The 20,854-nt window shown below is 38.6% G+C and overlaps 1 protein-coding gene across 1 annotated transcript in view; it reads right to left on the bottom strand.

Annotated features, from left to right (window-relative positions):
• The window catches only part of slc9a7 (solute carrier family 9 member 7), a 152,597-nt gene extending 142,443 nt beyond the window's left edge, over window positions 1-10,154 (bottom strand). Inside the window, exon 1 of the mRNA XM_034180614.1 lies at window positions 9,767-10,154. Within this exon, the coding sequence (XP_034036505.1) occupies window positions 9,767-10,025 (259 nt within the window). The 5' untranslated portion in view covers window positions 10,026-10,154. The remainder of the gene's footprint in view (window positions 1-9,766) is intronic.
• Between the last annotated feature and the right edge of the window lie 10,700 nt (window positions 10,155-20,854).

Raw genomic sequence — 20,854 nt, 5'->3', positions numbered from 1 at the left:
CCTCATCTGTATCTGCTGTTAGTATGGGTCTAAACACTAATACAAAATTATGTGGGATTTCTCACCATTTTGTATTTCCCACACAATCAACCTCCGGGTCCAAACGGTAGGGCAGTATTTCAGCAGCTCCTGCAGCAGTTCCCTCAACATCATCAAATTTGCTGTCAGGTGTCAGGGTTACGTTCCCGACCATATCTGATAAATATGAGCAATCGCTTTCAAATGAAAGCAGAGACTCTTTGTTATCGGATGCAGCAGTATTTGTTTCACTCTGTCTGCTGGCCATTGGGATGTTTCTGAGTTTACTAAAATAAAAAAAAAGCTTGACTCTTAGTCTTGTCAATCCAAATTGGAAGTCCCAAAAAACAGTTTTATTTGTTATTATCTATCGTCCACCTGGTCGTTACTGTGAGTTTCTCTGTGAATTTTCAGACCTTGTGTCTGACTTAGTGCTTAGCTCAGATAAGATAATTATAGTGGGCGATTTTAACATCCACACAGATGCTGAGAATGACAGCCTCAACACTGCATTTAATCTATTATTAGACTCTATTGGCTTTGCTCAAAAAGTAAATGAGTCCACCCACCACTTTAATCATATCTTAGATCTTGTTCTGACTTATGGTATGGAAATAGAAGACTTAACAGTATTCCCTGAAAACGCCCTTCTGTCTGATCATTTCTTAATAACATTTACATTTACTCTGATGGACTACCCAGCAGTGGGGAATAAGTTTCATTACACTAGAAGTCTTTCAGAAAGCGCTGTAACTAGGTTTAAGGATATGATTCCTTCTTTATGTTCTCTAATGCCATATACCAACACAGTGCAGAGTAGCTACCTAAACTCTGTAAGTGAGATAGAGTATCTCGTCAATAGTTTTACATCCTCATTGAAGACAACTTTGGATGCTGTAGCTCCTCTAAAAAAGAGAGCTTTAAATCAGAAGTGCCTGACTCCATGGTATAACTCACAAACTCGTAGCTTAAAGCAGATAACCCGTAAGTTGGAGAGGAAATGGCGTCTCACTAATTTAGAAGATCTTCACTTAGCCTGGAAAAAGAGTCTGTTGCTCTATAAAAAAGCCCTCCGTAAAGCTAGGACATCTTTTTACTCATCACTAATTGAAGAAAATAAGAACAACCCCAGGTTTCTTTTCAGCACTGTAGCCAGGCTGACAAAGAGTCAGAGCTCTATTGAGCTGAGTATTCCATTAACTTTAACTAGTAATGACTTCATGACTTTCTTTGCTAACAAAATTTTAACTATTAGAGAAAAAATTACTCATAACCATCCCAAAGACGTATCGTTATCTTTGGCTGCTTTCAGTGATGCCGGTATTTGGTTAGACTCTTTCTCTCCGATTGTTCTGTCTGAGTTATTTTCATTAGTTACTTCATCCAAACCATCAACATGTTTATTAGACCCCATTCCTACCAGGCTGCTCAAGGAAGCCCTACCATTATTTAATGCTTCGATCTTAAATATGATCAATCTATCTTTGTTAGTTGGCTATGTACCACAGGCTTTTAAGGTGGCAGTAATTAAACCATTACTTAAAAAGCCATCACTTGACCCAGCTATCTTAGCTAATTATAGGCCAATCTCCAACCTTCCTTTTCTCTCAAAAATTCTTGAAAGGGTAGTTGTAAAACAGCTAACTGATCATCTGCAGAGGAATGGTCTATTTGAAGAGTTTCAGTCAGGTTTTAGAATTCATCATAGTACAGAAACAGCATTAGTGAAGGTTACAAATGATCTTCTTATGGCCTCGGACAGTGGACTCATCTCTGTGCTTGTTCTGTTAGACCTCAGTGCTGCTTTTGATACTGTTGACCATAAAATTTTATTACAGAGATTAGAGCATGCCATAGGTATTAAAGGCACTGCGCTGCGGTGGTTTGAATCATATTTGTCTAATAGACTACAATTTGTTCATGTAAATGGGGAATCTTCTTCACAGACTAAAGTTAATTATGGAGTTCCACAAGGTTCTGTGCTAGGACCAATTTTATTCACTTTATACATGCTTCCCTTAGGCAGTATTATTAGACGGTATTGCTTAAATTTTCATTGTTACGCAGATGATACCCAGCTTTATCTATCCATGAAGCCAGAGGACACACACCAATTAGCTAAACTGCAGGATTGTCTTACAGACAAAGACATGGATGACCTCTAATTTCCTGCTTTTAAACTCAGATAAAACTGAAGTTATTGTACTTGGCCCCACAAATCTTAGAAACATGGTGTCTAACCAGATCCTTACTCTGGATGGCATTACCCTGACCTCTAGTAATACTGTGAGAAATCTTGGAGTCATTTTTGATCAGGATATGTCATTCAAAGCGCATATTAAACAAATATGTAGGACTGCTTTTTTGCATTTACGCAATATCTCTAAAATCAGAAAGGTCTTGTCTCAGAGTGATGCTGAAAAACTAATTCATGCATTTATTTCCTCTAGGCTGGACTATTGTAATTCATTATTATCAGGTTGTCCTAAAAGTTCCCTAAAAAGCCTTCAGTTAATTCAAAGTGCTGCAGCTAGAGTACTGACGGGGACTAGAAGGAGAGAGCATATCTCACCCATATTGGCCTCTCTTCATTGGCTTCCTGTTAATTCTAGAATAGAATTTAAAATTCTTCTTCTTACTTATAAGGTTTTGAATAATCAGGTCCCATCTTATCTTAGGGACCTCGTAGTACCATATCACCCCAATAGAGCGCTTCGCTCTCAGACTGCAGGCTTACTTGTAGTTCCTAGGGTTTGTAAGAGTAGAATGGGAGGCAGAGCCTTCAGCTTTCAGGCTCCTCTCCTGTGGAACCAGCTCCCAATTCAGATCAGGGAGACAGACACCCTCTCTACTTTTAAGATTAGGCTTAAAACTTTCCTTTTTGCTAAAGCTTATAGTTAGCGCTGGATCAGGTGACCCTGAACCATCCCTTAGTTATGCTGCTATAGACGTAGACTGCTGGGGGGTTCCCATGATGCACTGTTTCTTTCTCTTTTTGCTCTGTATGCACCACTCTGCATTTAATCATTAGTGATCGATCTCTGCTCCCCTCCACAGCATGTCTTTTTCCTGGTTCTCTCCCTCAGCCCCAACCAGTCCCAGCAGAAGACTGCCCCTCCCTGAGCCTGGTTCTGCTGGAGGTTTCTTCCTGTTAAAAGGGAGTTTTTCCTTCCCACTGTAGCCAAGTGCTTGCTCACAGGGGGTCGTTTTGACCGTTGGGGTTTTACATAATTATTGTATGGCCTTGCCTTACAATATAAAGCGCCTTGGGGCAACTGTTTGTTGTGATTTGGCGCTATATAAAAAAATTGAATTGATTGATTGACTAAAATGTATGTCATAAGCCGAGAAATGCAGAGTAAGTAATGTGCCTGTTGATTCGCCGAGAAGAGAGGTATGATTAGCAATAAAATACGCCAGCGAGCACTAATTATTACCGCATGTGCACGGATATACTTACAATCATGAATACTCTGATGGTGTGTTGCTAACTGGGACATTAAATAACGTGCAACATGTCCTTTGAATACAGCCAAATTTTTCCCCAATTACCAGATGAATGCCAGGTACTAAACAGAAGCTTTTACAAGTAAAATATGCCCCATTTACACATGGGATTAATATGTTTGAAACGGCTATTGATACAACCCCGTATTACATCACTTCGTACAGCATCCAATAACAAACTGCTGTAATTATCGCAATATAGGGCCAGTCCATCTCAAATCACACACACACACACACACACACACACACAAAAAAAAGAGGCATTTTTAAACCTCACCCTCTCCAAATTTTATGAAATTTGGTATATAGGTAACTCATAGCCAGAAATCCAGAATTTCAAATTTTAACTTGATCGGACCAGTAGTTTGACATATTGCAATTTCGTTTTTTTACTTTTTCGCGAAAAAGGGTGCGGCCGCCAAATTTAAAATTACTGTAACTCAGCAACCACTGGTCCGATTTTAAAAAAACAAGACATTTCTGGAATGGGGAGAATCTAAGGAATCTAAACCTAGGATCGTTTTGTGCATTTGGGTACGTTTTAGTTGGATGTCCTTTTGACCTATATTTTAAACCCTGAAAGGGTTTTCTTTTTCATACTTGAGCAAACTGGGATAGAATATAGGGCTACCTCAAGATATCTGGTAAATTCTGTGTATACAGAGTGCAGAGATATGCATACTGAGCCAAAATGTGTGTCATTCAGCTGTGGTACCACCTTGCAATTTTAACAGTTCTAACCAAGCCCATATTCTACACAATGTTTACACTACAGTTTAGTTTTTTGATTACTTTTTGCCATTTGGCTGCTAACTAAGTTTTTGGGCAGTCTATGTTGTAATAGCAATTTCCAGGAAGAAGTCAGTGTTTCTAATGTGAAGCATAGCGTATACTCAAGGCTCTGGTCACATGCTGTGAGCAGCTTGCACAAAGAAACTGGAGCCTCAACGACCATTTCAAGTTTTTAGTTTCCTTAAACAAGGGAAGAAATTCTGATTTCCTTAATGATTTCTACATGTGAGAAATGTAAGTACTCCAGAGTTACATAAACTTATTTACCATTTCAAGTTTTTAATTTCTTCATGGAATTAATATTACTTCATATTACTTCCATGGTTTCTTTAACCCTTAAATGGTCAATGACATTTTTAAAATCAAAATATGATCTTTATTTTCAATTTTACACTCTGTATCCCCAGAGATACATTGTCCATTTAGGGTATGAATTTTAAATTTTCCAACTTTTAAAATATTTCATTTTTAACTTTGAAAACATATTGCAGACAATTAATTAGCTACTCTCTTTCAAATCTTGCACACAACCTTTTTTTATAAAGTTGGAAAATCTTGAACAATTGATGATTCACATTCACATGTATTGAGCACTGGAAACAAGTCTATAAACAACAAGCTAATTAACATGTATACACAAACAAACTAACATATGTACAGAAAAGATCTTACTGCTGTTCTAACTGTAACAACTTCCCTCTTAGTCCATGAGCCACTCATCAATTTTGACCAAATCAGTACCAGAATTCCTGGCATCGGTACTAGAATTCCTCCAGACGTCTGTCTCAATGTGCTGAAAAAGTGCTGATGTCCACGTCTTTTCACAATTCCTGTGCTAGTCAGACGACATCCTGGATAAAACACAGCGTCCAGTTTGTAAATGAACGGCACATTCCACTGTTACAGGAGTTTTTGTCATGGAAAGAGGAGCAGAGGCTTCGCGCGTCGCGGCAGTGCCGCATGGCACAAAGCAATGCCATGATGAAGCCTCACAGTACATGTTCTGGCATGTCAAGGCTCATCCACAATTTCTCGGATAATCACACGACTGAAAAACCACAGACAGCTGTCTGAAAGCCATCTCAAAGCCATCCTGTGAGACCAAAATGGAGGTGGTTTTGTCTCGCTCCATCCGTCATGACGCGCGAAGCCTCCGCGCGGCTTTCCATGACAAAATCTCTTGTTAAAAGTGAAATCTGCTGGAAAATGTTGATGTCCAGCTCTTGTGATAACCAGAGAAATTGCACACAATGGTCACGGATCCATACAGCCATCCGTTTGGAAATGAAATGGTCATTCAGCCTGTCGATCGCGGCTCCGAGCGCGGCGCGCCATCAGCCGCTGTGGGCCATCCTTAAAGCGATAGTAACACTCCTTAATCTCTCTGAAGCCCATAAAACTTTCACAGAAAACCATCTGAATTTCTCGAATGGTGTCCACTTGGATGTGCCTCACAGTTTCTGAAAACATTTTGATCAAGCAAAGCGGCAGTCTCTGAGCCAATCCTAAACAATGACAAAAAAGACAAGAGGGGTGGACCACTCCTCACTCAAAGCGTGCTCACAGGCGAATGACGCAACCGACAGGCGTGAAAAAACTCACGTATGCGCACGAAGGTTCAAGCTTGGCTGATGCAATCACACATGATTCAAATCCATGTTTTTGAAAAAAATAAAAAGGTTGGATACTTTTCTAACAGACCTCGTATATCAAAACCAGGCAATTCTAAAACTATAAAACTGGGGCTTCCCCTTATTTTGGATGATTTCATATGGAATGACCCCCCTGGGACTGCTATCATACATTTTTGTGTAGGCCGTGATACACTGAGGGTGGATTGTAAGTGTTGTTTATTCCCCTTAAGTGGTACCAAAAACCTTCTTGGCCCATGGACTATCTGGAGCTTTTACACCAACAACATCCTATTGGCAGTGGAAGCTGAGGAAACAGTTGCGACTATTTTGACCAGTGACAATACAAAGCCACACATTGCACTTCTGACACATGGAGGCCGAGTGGAATTTCTTTGCCACATCACATGGCTAGAGTGCATGTGATGGCATTGGTGGAACTGTGAAAAGGCTTGTCACTAAGAGAAGTTTACAGCGTTTGTCCGATGGCCATATTCTTACATCTCTCGCCATGTTTGACTACTGTGTAGAGAATATCCCAGGCATCCACTTCTTCCATGTACCAACAGATGAGGTGTCCAGTTGTGAAGATGAACTCAAGCCTCGATTCAACCTGGCTCAGACCATTAAAAGAACATTACAATTCCATCATTTTGTCCCTGTTTCGTTGTCAAAGATGCATGTCTATAAACTCAGTGAACAGATGAACCCTCCAGATTTGGTGGCAGTTCAAGGACTCTTGTGTAATGAACATGAAGGCAGTGCTAAAATGCCTCTTGTTGTTCGACCTCAAAACTTTGCATGCTGCAGCTATGATAAAAGTACCATGGATTGGTTTGGTGGAAGAGGTCTCAGAGGAATTTGGTGACTATAGGATTAAGTTTATGCACCCTCATGGACCAGCTAAAACCTTCTACTGGCCATCCAGAGATGATTGTTGTTGGATTCCTGAATCTGATGTACATTGTGTGATAAGCGCTCCATTCTTGAAATCATCTTCAACCAGAAACTACAGTATTTCTCATAATGACCTAGCCAGAATTTCTGACCACTGTTTGAATTGGCCTGCTGACAAGAAGTAAAAATCATACACCTAGTGTTCATAAGACTGAGACATTTGTGAATTTTTCATTTACTTTTGGTTTGTGATTGACAATATTTCGTGGAATACATCAACTTGAGACACTATGTATATAAATGTACTGAAGTATACAGAATGGACTCTGAATGGATCTCTAAAGGAATGGTATGTAAACTTCCACAAGGTATTGCATGAAAATAAAACAGAAAACCCCTCCAATTTTTTTTATATGTTGTAGTTGACATATAGGACTACATTTTTCATAATGGGGCTGAAGAGATCGGGCGTGTGTCCCTCAGTGTCAATTTCAGGGTCAAAATATAGGTCAACAGGTCATCCAACTCAAAAGTACAAAACACGTTTTAGATTCCTTATGTTCTCCCCATTACAGAAATGTCTTGTTTTTTAAAATCGGACCAGTGGTTGCTGAGTTACAGTCATTTTAAATTTGGCAGCCGCACCCTTTTTTGCGAAAAAGTGAAAAAATGAAATTGCAAAATCTCGAAAACTACTGGTCCAATCAAGTTAAAATTTGAAATTATGGCTTTTCTGGGTATGAGTTACCTATACAAGATGAGATACACTTTATTGAGCTCACAGAGAAGAAATTCACATTACGTCAGCTCTTAAAAAAAACACACAAGGTGGGTGCAAGCAGAGGGAAAATGTTCATCAAACAGCGTGTGCAAGGATAAGCAATAATAATAATAATAATAATATACCAAGTTTCATAAAAATTGGAGGAAGTGGGGTTTAGCTCATTGGTTGATCTGAGATGCACTGACCCTACAGAGGCACATCATATTGTCAAAGCTGTACGGAAGGCAACAGACAAATTTTAAGCATATAACATATTGTTAGGTCAGAGTTGTGCATGAACCATAACCTTTAGGTATTTTCAAAGACAATGGGTGCCACACTAACAGCAAATCACAGTACCGTATAGCAACAGCCTAAAATGTTTTCTGAAACCACTCAATCAGACAGACAATACTAAGTGCAGCAAATAACTGAAACAATACTTCACATGGTGATACAATCACCAAATCCAGTACAAATAAGCCACTTCAGCATTACAGTACGCATGCGCAGTGGTCGTCAACTATCGGGACAAACAAAGCCATGTGCACAGCTGTCAGTTACGGAAGCGGATCTTTTCTCGTAATTACGAGATCAGCGGTCAAATGTTTTTTTAATCCAGTGAATGCAATACGCTTCCGTAACAGACAGCTGCGCACATGGCTTTGTTTGTCCTGATAGCCGTCGACCGCCACGCATGTGTACTTGTAATGCTGAAGTGGCTTATTCTCCTTAGACATTGCTCTTTTGAAAAAAACGACGGGCCACTTGAATTTTGTATAGGCAGCCATGTAGGGGTCAATTGAAGAATTACACAGGGGTTAAAATATAAAAATGCTCCAATCATATTGAAACCTATCATAAAGATCTGATCATCAAGATTCTAAATAGGTATAGTTTGGACTATCTATGACTGAATGTTATGGAGTTATGGGGTAAAAACCATAAGAATGGTGAGAAAGGGCAATTTTGGTTTGTACAGGGGTCAATTTCAGTAAACAAAATGGTGCAAACTGTTGATTGAGCTACTTGGATTAATAAATGGAATAGTTTTGACTGTGTTGAATGCTTGGTCTCTAAAGTAAAGGTCAAATAACGTTGACATCCATTGAATTATATGACATGTGACATATGTTACCCCGTAACGTGATAACTAAGCATGATACATGGTGCAAACTATTCCTTTTTGAAACCCTATTAACTCAAACCATAATTTGCATCACCTTTGGACAAAATTGGAGCAACTCTGACTTTTGACCTCTGTACAAACTGAACTTTGTCACCATTCTTGTTTTTACCCCATAACTGTATAGAATTCAGTCACAGATTGTCCAAACTATACCTATTTAGAATACCTTTTTGGAATCTTTACAATCAGGCAAATAATGTGGTATAATTTTCAATATGACTGGTGCATTTTTATATTTTGACCCCTATGTAATTCTTCAATTCACCCCTATGTGGCCACCTCCATTAGATTTTTTCAAAAGAGTAATATCTAAGGTGTACTTTTGCCAAATTTGGTGCTTGTATCACCATCTGAAGGATTCCTCTCGTATTCTGTTATCTGCTGCACTAACTTGGCTACTTAATACTCTAGGTGAAAACATGCAAAACACTTATTACAAAGGCAAAACAAAGTTGCTTTTTTATTTGTGTGGAAAATGGTAAATCTGAAGTAGAATTGAATTTTTGAGGTGAAAGCATACAAGATTATAGCTGTGTTTTGTTTTTTTTTGTTAATGTTTACACAAGCTGACTTAGAAGAACTAAGTACCCACTTATCTATTTTTTGCTGTTTAAAGCCTACGCACAAGGAAAAACACCAACTTTAATCTTTAAGTTGAACCTTCAGTTTTTATGTATTTAGACAGGTGTTTCATTTGTGATTTCATGTTGTATAGTGTTTTCTGTGAGCGCATCTTTATGTGATTAAATAAAAAAAAGGGGGCCCTCTGAGGGTGCTCTGCCTGCGCCCCTGCTGTTAGGACGGAGCAGCTGAAAGCACCTTCCAGAAACTAGTCTGGCCCAAAACCCGTGCAGCATCACTGAAGGCGTCTGTGCGTGTGCACATTTAATCGCGCACAGCCTCTGTAAAACCAACAGAGAGAATGAAGCACGAGAAGGTTCTGGGAAGGTGACAAGGCAGAATACTCACCGTAAATCATCGCCAGTCCGGTTTCGTGAAGGAAACGCACACGTCTGTGCTTGAAGAGCCAAATGGTGAGAATTGTTAGTGTCAGCAGTAAAATGAACGTGAGCAGATTAACGCTGTCCTGTCGGTGGCTTTCCTCAGCCTCCTTCTCAGTGGCAAGTTCTTCCATTCCATCGTCCTCCGCCTTCAGTCCCGACATCGCGTTCAGTAACATCCACACGGACAGCATCGTGTCGGCGCTCCGCTGTCGGAAAGCGTCCATGGTGCAGAATCCTGCTGCTGCTGATGTTAAAACATGACTCCACCGAAACACGACGAAACAAGTCAGTGCTCACACACCGGCAAGACCTCTTAAAGGTGCCCTGACCGCGCGAGAAAAAACGTGAACAAGGCACTGACTGCGAGACTACGGTGTTCCTGACGGTCCTGTTCCCGAGCAGGTGTGGAAGTCCGCTTCAGGCAGTTCAGAAGAATAAAAATATTATGGAAGTCCGCTTCAGCCAGTTCAAAAGAATAAAAACATTATGGAAGCCTGCTTCAACCAGTTCAAAAGAATAAAAACATTATGGAAGTACGCTTCAGCCAGTTCAAAAGAATAAAAACATTATGGAAGCCTGCTTCAACCAGTTCAAAATAATAAAAACATTATGGAAGCCTGCTTCAACCAGTTCAGAAGAATAAAAACATTATGGAAGCCCGCTTCAACCAGTTCAAAATAATAAAAACATTATGGAAGCCTGCTTCAACCAGTTCAGAAGAATAAAAACATTATGGAAGCCCGCTTCAGCCAGTTCAAAATAATAAAAACATTATGGAAGCACGCTTCAGCCAGGTCAAAAGAATAAAAACATTATGGAAGCCTGCTTCAACCAGTTCAGAAGAATAAAAACATTATGGAAGCCCGCTTCAGCCAGTTCAGAAGAATAAAAACATTATGGAAGCACGCTTCAGCCAGGTCAAAAGAATAAAAACATTATGGAAGTACGCTTCAGCCAGTTCAGAAGAATAAAAACATTATGGAAGCACGCTTCAGCCAGGTCAAAAGAATAAAAACATTATGGAAGCACGCTTCAGCCAGGTCAAAAGAATAAAAACATTATGGAAGCCTGCTTCAACCAGTTCAGAAGAATAAAAACATTATGGAAGTTCGCTTCAGCCAGTTCAAAATAATAAAAACATTATGGAAGCACGCTTCAGCCAGGTCAAAAGAATAAAAACATTATGGAAGCACGCTTCAGCCAGTTCAAAAGAATAAAACATTATGGAATCCCGCTTCAGCCAGTTCAGAAGAATAAAAACATTATGGAAGCCCGCTTCAGCCAGTTCAGAAGAATAAAAACATTATGGAAGCACGCTTCAGCCAGGTCAAAAGAATAAAAACATTATGGAAGTACGCTTCAGCCAGTTCAAAAGAATAAAAACATTATGGAAGCCTGCTTCAACCAGTTCAGAAGAATAAAAACATTATGGAAGCCCGCTTCAGCCAGTTCAGAAGAATAAAAACATTATGGAAGCACGCTTCAGCCAGGTCAAAAGAATAAAAACATTATGGAAGCACGCTTCAGCCAGGTCAAAAGAATAAAAACATTATGGAAGCCTGCTTCAACCAGTTCAGAAGAATAAAACATTATGGAAGCCCGCTTCAGCCAGTTCAGAAGAATAAAAACATTATGGAAGCACGCTTCAGCCAGGTCAAAAGAATAAAAACATTATGGAAGTACGCTTCAGCCAGTTCAAAAGAATAAAAACATTATGGAAGCCTGCTTCAACCAGTTCAGAAGAATAAAAACATTATGGAAGCCCGCTTCAACCAGTTCAAAATAATAAAAACATTATGGAAGCACGCTTCAGCCAGGTCAAAAGAATAAAAACATTATGGAAGCCCAATTCAGCCAGTTCAGAAGAATAAAAACACTATGGAAGCCCAATTCAGCCACTTCAAAAGAATAAAAACATTATGGAAGCCCACTTCAGCCAGTTCACAAGAATAAAAACATTACAGAAGTATGCTTCAGCCAGGTCAAAAGAATAAAAAACATTATGGAAGTACGCTTCAGCCAGTTCAAAAGAATAAAAACATTATGGAAGTACGCTTCAGCCAGTTCAAAAGAATAAAAAGATTATGGAAGCCTGCTTCAACCAGTTCAGAAGAATAATAACATTATGGAAGTCTGCTTCAGCCAGTTCAGAAGAATTAAAAACATTATGGAATCCCACTTCAGCCAGTTCAGAAGAAAAAAAACATTATGGAAGCTCACTTCAGCCAGTTCAGAAGAATAAAAACATTACAGAAGTATGCTTCAGCCAGGTCAAAAGAATAAAAACATTATGGAAGTATGCTTCAGCCAGTTCAAAAGAATAAAACATTATGGAAGTCCGCTTCAGCCAGTTCAAAAGAATAAAAACATAATGGAAGCCCGCTTCAGCCAGTTCAAAAGAATAAAAACATTATGGAAGCCCGCTTCAGCCAGCTCAAAAGAATAAAAACATTATGGAAGCCTGCTTCAAACAGTTCAAAAGAATAACAACATTATGGAAGCCCGCTTCAGCCAGTTCAGAAGAATTAAAACATTATGGAAGCCCATTTCAGCCAGTTCAGAAGAATAAAAACATAACAGAAGTATGCTTCAACCAGGTCAAAAGAATAGAAACATTATGGAAGCCCAGTTCAGCCAGTTCAAAAGAATAAAACATTATGGAAGCCTGCTTCAACCAGTTCAGAAGAATAAAAACATTATGGAAGCCCGCTTCAGCCAGTTCAGAAGAATAAAAACATTATGGAAGTCTGCTTCAACCAGTTCAGGAGATTAAAAACATTATGGAAGTCTGCTTCAGCCAGTTCAGATGAATAAAAACATAATGGAAGTCCACTTCAGCCAGTTCAAAAGAATAAAAACATTATGGAAGTCTGCTTCAGCCAGTTCAGATGAATAAAAATATAATGGAAGCCCGCTTCAGCCAGTTCAGAAGAATAAAAACATGGAAGTACGCTTCAGCCAGTTCAGAAGAATAAAAACATGGAAGTACACTTCAGCCAGTTCAAAAGAATAAAAACACTACGGAAGTCTGCTTCAGCCAGTTCAAAAGAATAAAAACATTACGGAAGCCCGCTTCAGCCAGTTCAAAAGAATAAAAACATTATGGAAGCACGCTTCAGCCAGTTCAGAAGAATAAAAACATAATGGAAGTCCGCTTCAGCCAGTTCAAAAGAATAAAAACATTATGGAAGCCCGCTTCAGCCAGTTCAGAAGAATAAAAACATTATGGAAGTCTGCTTCAGCCAATTCAGAAGAATAAAAACATGGAAGTACGCTTCAGCCAGTTCAGAAGAATAAAAACATGGAAGTACGCTTCAGCCAGTTCAGAAGAATAAAAACATGGAAGTACACTTCAGCCAGTTCAAAAGAATAAAAACACTACGGAAGTCCGCTTCAGCCAGTTCAAAAGAATAAAAACATTATGGAAGCCCGCTTCAGCCAGTTCAAAAGAATAAAAACATTATGGAAGTACGCTTCAGCCAGTTCAAAAGAATAAAAACATTATGGAAGCCTGCTTCAACCAGTTCAGAAGAATAATAACATTATGGAAGTCCGCTTCAGCCAGTGCAAAAGAATAAAAACATTATGGAAGTCCACTTCAGCCAGTTCAGAAGAATAAAAACATTATGGAAGTACGGTTCAGCAAGTTCAGATGAATAAAAACATAATGGAAGCCCGCTTCAGCCAGTTCAGAAGAATAAAACATTATGGAAGCTCACTTCAGCCAGTTCAGAAGAATAAAAACATTACAGCAGTATGCTTCAGCCAGTTCAAAACAATAAAAACATTATGGAAGCCTGCTTCAACCAGTTCAAAAGAATGAAAACATTATGGAAGCCTGCTTCAACCAGTTCAGAAGAATAAAAACATTATGGAAGTCCGCTTCAGCCAGTTCAGAAGAATAAAAACATTATGGAAGTCCGCTTCAGCCAGTTCAGAAGAATAAAAACATTATGGAAGTCCGCTTCAGCCAGTTCAGAAGAATAAAAACATTATGGAAGTCCGCTGCAGCCAGTTGAAAATAATACAAACATTATGGAAGTCCGCTGCAGCCAGTTCAGAAGAATAAAAACATTATGGAAGTCCGCTGCAGCCAGTTCAGAAGAATAAAAACATTATGGAAGTCCGCTGCATCCAGTTCAAAATAATAAAAACATTATGGAAGTCCGCTTCAGCCAGTTCAGAAGAATAAAAACATTATGGAAGTCCGCTGCATCCAGTTCAAAATAATAAAAACATTATGGAAATCCGCTTCAGCCAGTTCAGAAGAATAAAAACATTATGGAAGTCCGCTTCAGCCAATTCAGAAGAATAAAAACATTACGGAAGCCCACTTCAGCCAGTTCAAAAGAATAAAAATACTACGGAAGTACGCTTCAGCCAGTTCAAAAGAATAAAAACATTATGGAAGCCCGCTTCAGCCAATTCAGAAGAATAAAAACATTACGGAAGCCCACTTCAGCCAGTTCAGCAGATTAAAAACATTATGGAAGTCTGCTTCAGCCAGTTCAAAAGAATAAAAACATTATGGAAGCCCGCTTCAGCCAATTCAGAAGAATAAAAACATTACGGAAGCCCACTTCAGCCAGTTCAGCAGATTAAAAACATTATGGAAGTCCGCTTCAGCCAGTTCAAAAGAATGAAAACATTATGGAAGCCTGCTTCAGCAAGTTCAGAAGAATAAAAACATTATGGACGTCCGCTTCAGCCAGTTCAAAAGAATACAAACATTATGGAAGTCTGCTTCAGCCAGTGCAAAGGAAAAAAACATTATGGAAGTCCGCTTCAGCCAGTTCAGAAGAATAAAAACATTATGGAAGTCCGCTGCATCCAGTTCAAAATAATAAAAACATTATGGAAATCCGCTTCAGCCAGTTCAGAAGAATAAAAACATTATGGAAGTCCGCTTCAGCCAATTCAGAAGAATAAAACATTACGGAAGCCCACTTCAGCCAGTTCAAAAGAATAAAAATACTACGGAAGTACGCTTCAGCCAGTTCAGAAGAATAAAAACATTATGGAAGCCCGCTTCAGCCAATTCAGAAGAATAAAAACATTACGGAAGCCCACTTCAGCCAGTTCAGCAGATTAAAAACATTATGGAAGTCCGCTTCAGCCAGTTCAAAAGAATAAAAACATTATGGAAGCCTGCTTCAGCAAGTTCAGAAGAATAAAAACATTATGGACGTCCGCTTCAGCCAGTTCAAAAGAATACAAACATTATGGAAGTCTGCTTCAGCCAGTGCAAAGGAAAAAAACATTATGGAAGTCCACTTCAGCCAGTTCAGAAGAATAAAAACATTATGGAAGTACGCTTCAGCCAGTTCAAAAGAATAAAAACATTATGGAAGCCTGCTTCAACCAGTTCAAAAGAATAAAAACATTATGGAAGTACGCTTCAGCCAGTTCAAAAGAATAAAAACATTATGGAAGCCTGCTTCAACCAGTTCAGAAGAATAAAAACATTATGGAAGCCCGCTTCAACCAGTTCAAAATAATAAAAACATTATGGAAGCACGCTTCAGCCAGGTCAAAAGAATAAAAACATTATGGAAGCCTGCTTCAACCAGTTCAGAAGAATAAAAACATTATGGAAGCCCGCTTCAACCAGTTCAAAATAATAAAAACATTATGGAAGCACGCTTCAGCCAGGTCAAAAGAATAAAAACATTATGGAAGCCCAATTCAGCCAGTTCAGAAGAATAAAAACACTATGGAAGCCCAATTCAGCCACTTCAAAAGAATAAAAACATTATGGAAGCCCACTTCAGCCAGTTCACAAGAATAAAAACATTACAGAAGTATGCTTCAGCCAGGCCAAAAGAATAAAAAACATTATGGAAGTACGCTTCAGCCAGTTCAAAAGAATAAAAACATTATGGAAGTACGCTTCAGCCAGTTCAAAAGAATAAAAAGATTATGGAAGCCTGCTTCAACCAGTTCAGAAGAATAATAACATTATGGAAGTCTGCTTCAGCCAGTGCAAAAGAATAAAAACATTATGGAAGTCTGCTTCAGCCAGTTCAGAAGAATTAAAAACATTATGGAATCCCACTTCAGCCAGTTCAGAAGAAAAAAAACATTATGGAAGCTCACTTCAGCCAGTTCAGAAGAATAAAAACATTACAGAAGTATGCTTCAGCCAGGTCAAAAGAATAAAAACATTATGGAAGTATGCTTCAGCCAGTTCAAAAGAATAAAAACATTATGGAAGTCCACTTCAGTCAGTTTAAAGGAATAAAAACACTATGGAAGTCTGCTTTAGCCAGTTCAAAAGAATAAAAACATTATGGAAGTCCGCTTCAGCCAGTTCAGAAGAATTAAAAACATTATGGAAGCCCGCTTCAGCCAGTTCAGAAGAATAAAAACATTATGGAAGCCCACTTCAGCCAGTTCAGAAGAATAAAAACATTACGGAAGTATGCTTCAGCCAGGTCAAAAGAATAAAAACATTATGGAAGTACGCTTCAGCCAGTTCAAAAGAATAAAAACATTATGGAAGCCGCTTCAACCAGTTCAGAAGAATAAAAACATTATGGAAGTCTGCTTCAGCCAGTTCAGATGAATAAAAACATAATGGAAGTCCGCTTCAGCCAGTTCAAAAGAATAAAAACATTATGGATGTCTGCTTCAGCCAGTTCAGAATGAATAAAACCATTAATGGAAGCCTGCTTAAGCCAGTTCAAAGAATAAAACATTATGGAAGCCCGCTTCAGCCAGTTCAGAAGAATAAAAACATCATGGAAGTACGCTTCAGCCAGTTCAAAGAATAAAACATATGGAAGTACGCTTCAGCCAGTTCAAAGAATAAAAACATTATGGAAGTCTGCTTCAGCCAGTTCAAAAGAATAAAAACATTATGGAAGTCCGCTTCAGCCAGTTCAAAAGAATAAAAACATAATGGAAGCCCGCTTCAGCCAGTTCAAAAGAATAAAAACATTATGGAAGCCCGCTTCAGCCAGCTCAAAAGAATAAAAACATTATGGAAGCCTGCTTCAAACAGTTCAAAAGAATAAAACATTATGGAAGCCCGCTTCAGCCAGTTCAGAAGAATTAAAACATTATGGAAGCCCATTTCAGCCAGTTCAGAAGAATAAAAACATAACAGAAGTATGCTTCAACCAGGTCAAAAGAATAGAAACATTATGGAAGCCCAGTTCAGCCAGTTCAAAAGAATAAAAACATTATGGAAGCCTGCTTCAACCAGTTCAGAAGAATAAAAACATTATGGAAGCCCGCTTCAGCCAGTTCAGAAGAATAAAAACATTATGGAAGTCTGCTTCAACCAGTTCAGAAGATTAAAAACATTATGGAAGTCTGCTTCAGCCAGTTCAGATGAATAAAAACATAATGGAAGTCCACTTCAGCCAGTTCAAAAGAATAAAAACATTATGGAAGTCTGCTTCAGCCAGTTCAGATGAATAAAAACATAATGGAAGCCCGCTTCAGCCAGTTCAGAAGAATAAAAACATGGAAGTACGCTTCAGCCAGTTCAGAAGAATAAAACATGGAAGTACACTTCAGCCAGTTCAAAAGAATAAAAACACTACGGAAGTCTGCTTCAGCCAGTTCAAAAGAATAAAAACATTACGGAAGCCCGCTTCAGCCAGTTCAAAAGAATAAAAACATTATGGAAGCACGCTTCAGCCAGTTCAGAAGAATAAAAACATTATGGAAGTACGCTTCAGCCAGTTCAAAAGAATAAAAACATTATGGAAGCCCGCTTCAGCCAGTTCAGAAGAATAAAAACATTATGGAAGTCTGCTTCAGCCAATTCAGAAGAATAAAAACATGGAAGTACGCTTCAGCCAGTTCAGAAGAATAAAAACATGGAAGTACGCTTCAGCCAGTTCAGAAGAATAAAAACATGGAAGTACACTTCAGCCAGTTCAAAAGAATAAAAACACTACGGAAGTCCGCTTCAGCCAGTTCAAAAGAATAAAAACATTATGGAAGCCCGCTTCAGCCAGTTCAAAGAATAAAAACATTATGGAAGTACGCTTCAGCCAGTTCAAAAGAATAAAAACATTATGGAAGCCTGCTTCAACCAGTTCAGAAGAATAATAACATTATGGAAGTCCGCTTCAGCCAGTGCAAAAGAATAAAAACATTATGGAAGTCCGCTTCAGCCAGTTCAGAAGAATAAAAACATTATGGAAGTCCGGTTCAGCCAGTTCAGATGAATAAAAACATAATGGAAGCCCGCTTCAGCCAGTTCAGAAGAATAAAACATTATGGAAGCTCACTTCAGCCAGTTCAGAAGAATAAAAACATTACAGCAGTATGCTTCAGCCAGTTCAAAACAATAAAAACATTATGAAAGCCTGCTTCAACCAGTTCAAAGAATGAAAACATTATGGAAGCCTGCTTCAACCAGTTCAGAAGAATAAAAACATTATGGAAGTCCGCTTCAGCCAGTTCAGAAGAATAAAACATTATGGAAGTCCGCTTCAGCCAGTTCAGAAGAATAAAAACATTATGGAAGTCCGCTGCAGCCAGTTCAAAATAATAAAAACATTATGGAAGTCCGCTGCAGCCAGTTCAGAAGAATAAAAACATTATGGAAGTCCGCTGCAGCCAGTTCAGAAGAATAAAAACATTATGGAAGTCCGCTGCAGCCAGTTCAAAAGAATAAAAACATTATGGAAGTCCGCTTCAGCCAGTTCAGAAGAATAAAAACATTATGGAAGTCCGCTGCAGCCAGTTCAAAATAATAAAAACATTATGGAAATCCGCTTTCAGCCAGTTCAGAAGAATAAAAACATTATGGAAGTCCGCTTCAGCCAATTCAGAAGAATAAAACATTACGGAAGCCCGGTTCAGCCAGTTCAGAAGAATAAAAACATTACGGAAGTACGCTTCAGCCAGTTCAAAAGAATAAAAACATTATGGAAGCCCGCTTCAGCCAATTCAAAAGAATAAAACATTATGGAAGCCCGCTTCAGCCAGTTCAGAAGAATAAAAACATTATGGAAGCCCGCTTCAGCCAGTTCAAAAGAATAAAACATTATGGAAGCCCGCTTCAGCCAATTCAGAAGAATAAAAACATTACGGAAGCCCACTTCAGCCAGTTCAGCAGATTAAAAACATTATGGAAGTCCGCTTCAGCCAGTTCAAAAGAATGAAAACATTATGGAAGCCTGCTTCAGCAAGTTCAGAAGAATAAAAACATTATGGACGTCCGCTTCAGCCAGTTCAAAAGAATACAAACATTATGGAAGTCTGCTTCAGCCAGTGCAAAGGAAAAAAAAACATTATGGAAGTCCGTTTTCAGCCAGTTCAGAAGAATAAAACATTATGGAAGTCCGCTGCATCCAGTTCAAAATAATAAAAACATTATGGAAATCCGCTTCAGCCAGTTCAGAAGAATAAAAACATTATGGAAGTCCGCTTCAGCCAATTCAGAAGAATAAAAACATTACGGAAGCCCACTTCAGCCAGTTCAAAAGAATAAAAATACTACGGAAGTACGCTTCAGCCAGTTCAAAAGAATAAAAACATTATGGAAGCCCGCTTCAGCCAATTCAGAAGAATAAAAACATTACGGAAGCCCACTTCAGCCAGTTCAGCAGATTAAAAACATTATGGAAGTCCGCTTCAGCCAGTTCAAAAGAATAAAAACATTATGGAGCCTGCTTCAGCAAGTTCAGAAGAATAAAAACATTATGGACGTCCGCTTCAGCCAGTTCAAAAGAATACAAACATTATGGAAGTCTGCTTCAGCCAGTGCAAAGGAAAAAAACATTATGGAAGTCCACTTCAGCCAGTTCAGAAGAATAAAAACATTATGGAAGTACGCTTCAGCCAGTTCAAAAGAATAAAAATATGGAAGTACGCTTCAGCCAGTTCAAAAGAATAAAAATATTATGGAAGCCCGCTTCAGCCAGTTCAAAAGAATAAAACATTATGGAAGCACGCTTCAGCCAGTTCAGAAGAATAAAAACATAATGGAAGTTCGCTTCAGCCAGTTCAAAAGAATAAAAACATTATGGAAGCACGCTTCAGCCAGTTCAGAAGAATAAAAACATTATGGAAGCCCGCTTCAGCCAGTTCACAAGAATAAAAACATTACAGAAGTATGCTTCAGCCACGTCAAAAGAATAAAAACATTATGGAAGTACGCTTCAGCCAGTTCAGAAAAATAAAAACATTATGGAAGTCCGCTGCAGCCAGTTCAAAATAATAAAACCATTATGGAAGTCCGCTGCAGCCAGTTCAGAAGAATAAAAACATTATGGAAGTATGCTTCAGCTAGGTCAAAAGAATAAAAACATTATGGAAGTACGCTTCAGCCATTTCAAAATAATAAAAACATTTTGAAAGCCTGCTTCAACCAGTTCAGAAGAATAATAACATTATGGAAGTCCGCTTCAGCCAGTGCAAAAGAATAAAAACATTATGGAAGTCCGCTTTACCCAGTTGTAAAGATTACAAACATTATGGAAGTCCGCTTTAGCCAGTTCAAAAGAATAAAAACATTATGGAAGCCCGCTTCAGCCAGTTCAAAAGAATAAAAACATTATGGAAGTACGTTTCAGCCAGCTCAAAAGAATGAAAACATTATGGAAGCCCGCTTCAGCCAGTTCAAAAGAATAAAACATTATGGAATCCGCTTCAGCCAGTTCAGAAGAATAAAACATTATGGAAGCCCACTTCAGCCAGTTCAGAAAGAATAAAAACACTTACTGGAAGTCAGCTTCAGCCAGTTCAAAAGAATAAAACATTATGGAAGCCTAGCTTCAGCCAGTTCACAAGAATAAAAACATTATGGAAGTCCTGCTTCAGCCAGTTCAGGAATAAAAACATTATGGAAGTCCGCTTCAGCCAGTTCCGAAGAATAAAATACATTATGGAAGTCCGCTTCAGCCAGTTCAGAAGAATAAAAACATTATGGAAGTCCGCTTCAGCCAGTTCAGATGAATAAAAACATATTGGAAGCCCGCTTCAGCCAGTTCAAAAGAATAAAAACATTATGGAAGCCCGCTTCAGCCAGTTCAAAAGAATAAAAACATTATGGAAGCCTGCTTCAGCCAGTTCAAAAATAAAAACATTA

This window comes from Thalassophryne amazonica, chromosome 10 (genome assembly GCF_902500255.1).
Source record: "Thalassophryne amazonica chromosome 10, fThaAma1.1, whole genome shotgun sequence".
Lineage (NCBI taxonomy): Eukaryota > Metazoa > Chordata > Actinopteri > Batrachoidiformes > Batrachoididae > Thalassophryne > Thalassophryne amazonica.
This window is presented reverse-complemented; position numbering and strand designations above follow the sequence as displayed.